Source organism: Nicotiana tomentosiformis, chromosome 2 (assembly GCF_000390325.3).
Source record: "Nicotiana tomentosiformis chromosome 2, ASM39032v3, whole genome shotgun sequence".
NCBI lineage: Eukaryota > Viridiplantae > Streptophyta > Magnoliopsida > Solanales > Solanaceae > Nicotiana > Nicotiana tomentosiformis.
The window spans coordinates 87,989,938-87,999,542 of record NC_090813.1 but is presented as its reverse complement, the minus strand read 5'-3'; the positions used below and the strand labels follow the sequence as shown (position 1 = coordinate 87,999,542).

Genomic DNA, 9,605 nt, shown 5'->3' with positions numbered 1-9,605 from the left:
CGCGTTCGCGTCCCTTCACTCGCAATCGCGAAGGGTCTTTCTTGGCAGCCTCAATTCTCTTCTTCGCGATCGCGACCCAATCTCCGCGATCGCGATGCATAGTCATCTGGGCAGAATATAAGTTTTCCAAATCGAGGGTTAGGCCATTTTCACCATATTTTGACTTGTAGAGCTCGGTTTTGAGTGATTCTTGGTGGGTTTTTCAAGCAATTCGATTGGGTAAGTGTTCTTCACCTAGTATTTAATATATTCCATGATTTTATCTTCATATTTATCATTTAATTTGTGTTTTGAGTTGAGGAAAAGAGTGGTTTTTGAAGAAAATTTTCAAAATGAAAAATCACGATTTGAGGGACGAAATGGTATCAGAATTTAGTGATTTTAGTATGGTTAGACTCGTGAGTGAATGGGTATTCGTATTTCGTAACTTTTGCCGGATTTAGAGACGTGGGCCCCGCAGACGATTTTTAGTATTTTCTTATGGAATTGATTATATAAATTTTGTTGACTGTATCAAATTAATTGTGACTAGATACAAGGATTTCGGATGCCAATTCTCATTGCTAGGGCACAACAGAGTAAATAATTTCACGGTTAGAGGTAAGTATCTTGCCTAACCTCGAGTGGGAGAATTTTTCCTTACGCATTGAGTCTTGTGTGCAATTTGTAAATTGAAAACCATGTACGCGAGGTGATGAGTACGTACTTGGTATATATGTGCAAATTTCATTGATTAAAAATCCTTAGACGCCCTTATGTATTAAATTGAAAATTATTGGCACTTATTAAATCCTTTATTTGTCAGTGGTGGCAGGCGTATGAGTTGGGTAGCCCGGCCGATGCAGCTTCACTTTCATGGGCTCAGTTTTCGGAGATGTTCCTGAGAGAGTTTGTTCCTCAGTCCCTTCGTGACGCATGGCACGCAAAGTTTGAGTAGGTGCGCCAGGGAACTATGTCAGTGTTAGAGTATGCTGTTAGATTCTGTGATTTGGCCAGACATGCACCTGCTTTGGTCGCTACAGTTAGAGAGCGGGTCCGTAGATTCATTGAGGGGCTAAGATGTGATATCTGGTTCAGCATGGCTCGGGAGTTGGAGTCAGATGTTCCATTTCAGCAGGTGGTGGGGATCGCCCGCCGATGTGAGGGCATATGGGACCAGGAGAGAGAGCATAGGCGGGGCCATGAGAGAGAGGGCAGACGGGGTCAAGAGAGAGAGGACAGGAAGTCTAGGAGGCCTCATAGACCGAAGAGATATACTGGTCCATATTTTGGAGGCAGGGTACAGCATGGTAGAGGTTTTGTGGGTCACCCAGTTCAGTTTGCAGTTCAGGCTTCGCACGGTGTCCCAAGTATCCATGGGTCTCAGATTACCCGTACCGCACAGTTTCCACAACCACATCAGCAGAGAGGTTGCTTCAAGTGTGGAGATACCAGCCACAGGGTGAGAGATTGTCCCAGACTCCTGACAAATGTATCACAGCGGGGCATTCGAGCGAGTAGAGGGCGCCCAAGAGGGGGAGACCTGGCCCGTTGATATAATTGCTATGAATTGGTTGAGGCCGCTATACCAAATGGTGTCGTTACAGGTACGATCCTGATTTGTTAGAAAAGGATAATTCTCCTTAATTTGATTCGGTTCTGGATATCGAGGCGAGTCCTCCTATTATGCTCCACTTATGGGTGAGCTTCATAATTTTGTGAACCACTTATGTGTTTATCCCCGCTGGGAGATTTTATGGTGTTAGCCCGCATGTATCAATTTTGTTTTGCACATTATAGTTGGGTATGAGTCTAAAAGTGACTTTTATTACTCCCTACAGTGAGTTTTGATGTGATTTCGGAATAATTGATTCTAATTTTATGAATTATATACCCTACAGAAATGAGGGTTCATTATGCGTTGTGAAAACTATTTACGAAATATATTGAAAAGAAGAAAGAAAGGAAATTGAACTTTTCAGTTGGCACAATGTGCAAAATATTTGTGATTCGGAGCTGAGGACGAGATCCTCGCTATGATGTGAAATATTTAAACCGGACTACAAGCCGCAGTGGAAGTTATATAAGGATGAGGTCCTTGTGGTGAAATATTTATGGGTTTTTTTTTTTTTCAAAATAAAAGTGCTCCGACATTATAGAATCTCCAAACAGAATCGTTCTGAAGATTAGTTCATGCCACACGGCTGCCATATTCAACTTCCCTTAGCTATTGTTTACTGGGATGAGGAAACATTAGAAACTGACAAACAAAAAGAGTAGCAATACAGTTCAATCAAGAAAGGCAAATGTAATGATGACTTGTAACTAAACTATCCTCCTCTTTTTCAAGAAGTTCTTTCGTAACAGCTTCTTATCAGCAACTTTATAATGGAATTCTGCTCCAAGCATCTCATATACACCGTATCCCAAAGACAATCTCAAGTCAACTGTCTCCTTTACATCCTCTACAGAAACCATGAAGCCAAAAGCAGAGAATACCCTAATGGCATTTGCTATCCTGCATATATATTGTCTTTTTTCCAGTGGTGTAGAAGTTTTTTTTTTACCAGAATTCAGTAAGCTTCCTGAATGAGTGTTCTGTGGATAAGACTCATTCACTTGATCCTCTACCTCATGCTCCCCAATCCAAATAAATCCATTGCAGCCAAGTATCAAGTCAACTCCATACTCGTCTAGATGGTGAAAATGCTTTTTACCCCTCATCACTAGATATCGAGGAATTTTGAGTAGTTGCCCTCTTTCAAGCTTTACATACTCTTTGGCTCTACTGAGGGATGTATGGCCACCATGCTGGATATTTTCCACTATAGCACAGATAACAGCATTCTCCAAAATTGCAGTTGGGTTTCTCTGCCGATACCATGAACTAAGGTTTAGTACACCGTCTACGCTGGAATTAATGTCCACTCTATGAAGTTTAAATTCTCCCTTTGTGAAGTTTAATTTGTACTATAGTACTAATATGGAGTTATGCCTGATAGGCTTATGTGATAATTCTTTTATGTGTTTCTGTGCCATAATTGTGCTGTAATTATTGAGTTTTAGCCTACGAGGTGAGTTCCCAGGTGGCATTAAATGTGACTCGTTAGGTCGGGTAAATAGTTATGAGGTCTTCATGCCTCACATTCTGTTGTCAGTATTGTGAAAATTCGAAACGAGTTGTTGGTTAATATGAGATTAATTGATGATGCTAGAATTAATTGTGAACAGTTTTTAAGACCAGAGATGTGGTGATGGGCATACGTATGATGTGTTTCATGTCCTGATATCATTATGATAATGCAGTGCTTGTAATGCTAAGATTAGTGTTATTGATATATACACTGTGGTGCTTTGTTGGGTTATGGATGTGTTGTTAGGAGTTGTTTTGGTGTTACTCTGGCAGGTGGATAGACCCATTTACAGGGGAGACTCTGCCGAAATTTCTGAAAAATTTGGAAGTTAGTAAAATTTGGGGGATTGAAACGTGCGAAAGAAGAGATAAGTTATGTTATGTGTTTGAGGGCGGACTCTACTTCTCATTCAAGGGCGAATGATCCTAAGCGGAGGAGAATGTAACACCCCGAAAAAATTTCGAAGTACTTCAACACTAGCAAGAAAGTTGATGTGTGCGTAGGCACGAGTTGCTATAGTCAGTTGAAACTAATACAGTGCGTTGATGTGAAAATCAAGCCTTTTGAAAATGTTTAGGGTGTAAGAAATTGGTTTTAAAGCTTACCAGTGAATAAAAGAAATAATCTCCACTGCGATGATGTTGTCGAACCCCTGTTAAATTTTTGGTGACGTAGAATCACCCGTGAGTATGTGTGAAATAATGCACTCGGTAATTTAATGTCATCAGAATAATTCTTGGCATGTTCGAGGATGAACGTATGTTTAAGAGGGGGAGAATGTAATGACCCGACTTGTCGTTTTAAGAATTTAAGTCTCGTTCGGCAGCATAAGGCCCTAAGCAGCTTCATATTATGTGTATTGACTTACGTGCGTAGTTGAATTCAGTTACTGAATGATTCGGAGTGATTTGGGACACTTGGTCCCTAAAACCGAAGCTTAAGTCTTAAGATTTTAACCGTAGTCGGAACTATGTGAAGACAACTCGGGAATGGAGTTCCGTCGGTTCCGTTAGCTCCATTGGGTGATTTTGGACTTAGGAGCATGTCCGGACTGTGAATCTGAGGTCTGTAGCTGATTTAGGCCTAAAATGGCGAAAGTCGAATTTTTGGAGATTTGGACAGGAAGTGGACTTTTTGATATCGGGGTCGGAATGTGATTCTGAGAGTTGGAACAGCTCTGTTATGTTATTTGAGACTTGCCTGCAAAATTTGACGTCATTCCGGGTTGGTTTGATAGGTTCCGGCACGTGTTTTCGAGATTGGAAGATTTGAAAGTTCTTAAGTTTGATTCATGGTGCGATTCGTATTTTCGGCATTGTTCGATGTGATTGAAGACCTCGAGCGAGTCCATGGTAGGTTATGGAACTTGTTTGTGTGTTTAGACGAGGTCCTGGGGGCCTCGGGTGTGTTTCGAATGGGCCTCGGGCCAATTTCTTCTATTTTTGGATTGCTGGTTTCTAGTGTCTGGTGCTCTCTTTCGCGATCGCGTAGCTCCAGTCGCGATCGCGTAGTGTTCTGTTAATCTGCCCCATTTTTCTTCATCGTGTTCGCATAGTACCTCACGCGATCGTGAAGGTATGCTTTCTTCTACTTCGCGTTCGCATCTATTCCCTCGCGTCCGCGTAGTAGATATTAGGAGCTGGGGGCTGTTGGCTATTTCTTCTTCGCGTTCGCATCATTTGCCATGCGTTCGCGCAAGCTCTGTCCATTGTTCATCGCGTTAGCGTCCCTTCACTCGCGATCGCGAAGGTTCTTTCTTGGCAGCCTCAGTTCTCTTCTCCGCGATCGCGACTCAATCTCCGGGATCGTGATGCATAGTCATCTGGGCAGAATATAAGTTTTTCAAATCGAGGGTTAGGCCATTTTCATCATATTTTGACTTGTAGAGCTCGGTTTTGAGTAATTCTTGGTGGGTTTTTCAAGCAGTTCGATTGGGTAAGTGTTCTTCACCTAGTATTTAATATATTCCATGATTTTATCTTCATTTTTATCATTTAATTTGTGTTTTGAGTTGAGAAAAATAGTAATTTTTGAAGAAAAGTTTCAAAGTAATAAATCATGATTTGAGGGACGAAATAGTATCAGAATTTAGTGATTTTAGTATGGTTAAACTCGTGAGTGAATGGGTGTTCGTATTTCGTAACTTTTGCTAGATTTTGAGACGTGGGCCCCGCAAGCGATTTTTGGGTTCATTTTGGATTTTTATTAAAAAATGTAGTATTTTCTTATGGAATTGATTATATAAATTTTGTTGACTGTATCGAATTAATTGTGACTAGATACAAGGATTTCGGAGGCCAATTCGCGTTGCAAGGGCACAACAGAGTAAATAATTTCACGGTTAAAGGTAAGTATCTTGCCTAACCTCGAGCGGGGGAATTTTCCCTTAGGCATTGAGTCTTGTGTGCAATTTGTGTAATTGAAAATCATGTACGCGAGGTGACGAGTACGTGCTTGGTATATATGTGCAAATTTCATGAATTAAAAATCCTTAGACGCCCTTATGTATTAAATTAAAAATTATTGGCACTTATTAAATTCTCTATTTGTCATGCCTAGATCCTTGTTTGTTGAAATTATTTTTACATGATGATTTGGTGTGATTGCCACCTTGATTTTTATGTGAAATATTATTTTATTGAGTAGTTCACTTCCGGATATTTTGTTAAGATTTTGTGCACATTATGGTCGAGCCATGGGCTCCTTATTGTGGAAAATAAGGTATTGTTGATTTATGTGGCAAGTTGTGATATTTGAGCACTTGATGTGCAATCTATGATAATTTGTAATATTTGAGCACTTGATGTGCAATTTGTGATAAGTTGTAATATTTGAGTACTTGATGTGCAAATCTGTGATAAGTGGTAATATTTGAGCATTTGATGTGCAATCTGTAATATGTTGTAATATTTGAGCACTTGAGGTGCAGTTTATGAGATGTGATATTGGCACGTTATATTGTGGGAGTTATGTTCGGGTGTTTGCATGAGGTTTCTGCCGTGCTATTATTACTATTGATTTATGCACATGCGGCGTGACAAGGCGAGCTCTCTCTCTCTCTCTCTCTCTCTCTATATATATATATATATATATATATATATATATATATATATATATATATATATATATATATATATATATATATATATATATATATATATATGTGTGTGTGTGTGTGTGTGTGTGTGTGTGCGCATGTGGCGAGACAAGGTGAGAATATTATTATTTTGCGCGTGCGGCGAGACAAGACGGGCAATTTACTTTATTATTACACATATAGCAAGACAAGGTGGGCTATGTCGGGAATTAATTTGTGATGGCCTGGGGGCATTGTTGTTATTGCATATTTATTTTGGGACTACAAGGCGGTACCTCGGGAGATCCCCTGTTGAGCATTTACTTTGGGACTATGTTTGCACTTGCCTTTGGTTATTTTATTTTTCCGTAATATGTAAATTCTTGTGTTCTTCCGTGATGTAGTATTTGATTTTATTATGTGCTTGTATTCCTCGTTGTACTATGTTGGTTTTGGCTCATTGTACAAGACTCTAAGGATTTGTGTTTTACTGGTTTTCGAGATTTGAGTTGTTTCGAATAAAATAAATTTGCTATTATGTTTTTAATTAATAATTTTTACATCCAAATTAGTAGTCATCGGATGCTTCATTTTAATTGAAATATCATTTTCTTCACCCAAACGAGTAATAAAATAAACTCATTTCTTTGATGATTTCTTACTTGATTTAAAAATTGTAAACTTACTTTATTGAAAATAAATGGATCCTGCGGATCTTATATACATTGATATTTTGTACGTGAGTTGTCTGTGTGGTTATGAAAGAAATATGGGCATGAGGTGTCGGGGAAAACATGATGATTTTATTATTAACACGTGAGTTGACCGTGTGGTTGTGATAGAAATATCGGTGTATTGGAGGGTCATTACGACTAAGGAAAGAAAACATCGATGGTAATTTGAGCAAAGGATTTGGGGGATGTGTTGTATATTTGGCCTTATCGATTCATGTTCAGGCTTTGGAAAGACTCAGAGTTTATGCTTCGTGTAGATGTAATGTACAGGGAAAGTGAGATAGCCGGGTGTTTCCTTGAGATAGTGTCCATGTACTAGCAGGGCCTTGGAGTTGATCATGTTTGGGAACAAGTCAGAGTAAGTGAATCTTAATAACGGTCTTAGTGGATTTAAAAAAAGTTAAAGTGTGGTGCCTAAGGATTTCGAGCCCGTAGTAGGGTTAAGTATCGAGCTTTTGCAGCGGATTATGAAAGGGGCTTGGAGTGTTCTGCGTTATCTTCGGGTTGTGGTGTAACATTGGAGAGATGGAAGAAAATAACTTCGGACTCATAGAGGAATTATCAGAATAGGTGTATCAGTTGAAGATGCGAATATGCGCACAATGAGGGTATGAGATGGTTCGTGGGATTTGGGACAGCGTGGTCTCGTGAAATAAGGCCACTCGGGATGAGTGCGGATTTAGGTTTGTGATGTAATGAATGGAGCTATTATTAATTCTAAGTCAAGTTAAGAATAAATTGGGAAAAAACAAGTCTCCTAACAATGGTTGAATTGTCATGATGGTGGCAATGATCAGTTTCTTCAGCGCATTGAGTTATGCATGTGATTTGTGGCGGTACGTGCGAGGATTGACGGCCGCCGTAATTGATTTTATTTGGAGGAATACAAATATTATGGCATGTTATGTGTAGATGGATCTCGGAAGAGTTATGGTGGTTTAGACCACTATATGAGGTTGGCATTTTCTGCGGATATGAGAATTCAGTCACGTGTTGCAATGGTTCTCTTGAAATGAGTTAAGTAGAAGGTTTCTATATGATGAAGTGTTTACCTTATTTAGTGGTTCAGGATTTACGATGAAATTCTTGTACTCTTGCGCATTTGAGTGATTACGTGCGTCAAATAGCATGGAAATTAGAAGTTGAGGATCGAGGTTGCGTTTCGGTGTTGACAAGAATGTCACCAGCTCGGACGAGCAGAAAAGATTAGAGGTTTAAAGCAAGCTGGTAGTGTAATCAGCATCACCTGAGATCAATGTCAAGTGTAAGAGGCTTTGTGTATTGATTTGCGGGTCCTTGATTCGCTTTACAACATTAGTATGGCCGGTGGAATGGATGTGCAGACTTTTTATCTAGTGCGAAAGGTCGTGGGAGCGTATTCCACGGGAAAATTGTATAAGTATGACTTGTAGTCACTTAATTGATCAAAGATTGAGACCAAGTATGGATATTGTGGTACTATCACTAATTTGAGAAATTATGCCTGAATGGCGCTCTATTCAGTTGGTTGAGAATTTTGAAAGTTTGTTTCGAAGTCGATGGTTGTTCTTGTGTGTCATAGGAAAAGGGGTCATTGTGGATCCTTGAGGGATTATATACCCAAGCGTGGTATGATCAAAATCAGTTTGAGGTCCGTTGATGGGTCCAAATGTGGATGTGTACTCTATACCAGCCTGGGTGTGTTCATTCGGTATAGCATTCCTTATGGAAGAATATTCGGGCGTGGGATGTTAATTTCATCGCCAACTATTTTGTGTGTTATATTTATTGTGCCATGTGGACTGTGAGACGGCTTGATTATTTGTACAATGTGTTGAGTTACCGCACAGCGGTGGTGTTATGTGAGCAGGATGGCTCTCGAGATGCAGATCATATATCGCACTGTAGTTGTGCTTGCGTTTTACAGCGTATGGCGCTATCTGTCTCCCCAGGGATGATATTATGCACTTAGCGTGCTTATGGCCGATATTTGGGTATTTTTATAATAATGAGCATTCTAGCTCAGTAAGTATTTCCTTATAGATTTTTTTTTTGTGCGGATCGGGTGGCACGCCGCCACGGGTATGTTGTTTGGATCGGGTCACACGCCGCAACGGTGTGATGTTGAGTATAGTCCCCTATATTCTATTTTGTGTGTTTTATGTTCCATTTTCTGAGGAAGGTTCATGATATCTTTTCGGTTGTCTAATTAGTTATGTGGGTTGAGTAGTCCCTTCCAGAGTTCATTTTCCTTATGTATCACGTCGAGTTTATAACTTATTGGCACATTATGGCATCACATGAGACTTTTGGCAGCATTTGAGGTGGCTTATTGCCTGAACAACTTATACTGGGTGAGACAAAATTATTGGATCCGGGATCAGTGCGATCAGATTATATGAAGTATATAGTAAAGAGCAAATACCATTATTTGGTTATAATGGGGTGATGATTCTAGTCAAGAGGATAGACTCAATGATTTGTTGACTCGACTGTTGGTTATGAATTTCTACACATCTTTTCCGTCGCGGCGGTATCGCAAGACTTGGAACCAGACTTATATATGTCATGAGGTGCATGGTGAACATCAGATTCGGGGAATGTCGGCTATTATGATCAGAGAATGTTATTATGGTCATGTGAATGTTGTGGTGCATGGTGTGAATTCAGCAAAGGTATGCAGTCATGTTCTGGTACATCGCG

General features: G+C 39.9%; 1 protein-coding gene across 1 annotated transcript; it reads left to right on the top strand.

The window, feature by feature from the left end:
• Positions 1-952: 952 nt before the first annotated feature.
• On the top strand, positions 953-1,534 carry LOC138905220 (uncharacterized). The gene has a single exon (XM_070193726.1). The coding sequence runs from the start codon at positions 953-955 to the stop codon at positions 1,532-1,534; it is 582 nt and encodes a 193-aa protein (XP_070049827.1).
• The last annotated feature ends 8,071 nt before the right edge of the window (positions 1,535-9,605 follow it).

Coding starts and splice junctions, on each gene's coding strand:
- LOC138905220 (XM_070193726.1), top strand. CDS start 953: ATGTCAGTGTTAGAGTATGCTGTTAGATTCTGTGATTTGGCCAGACAT.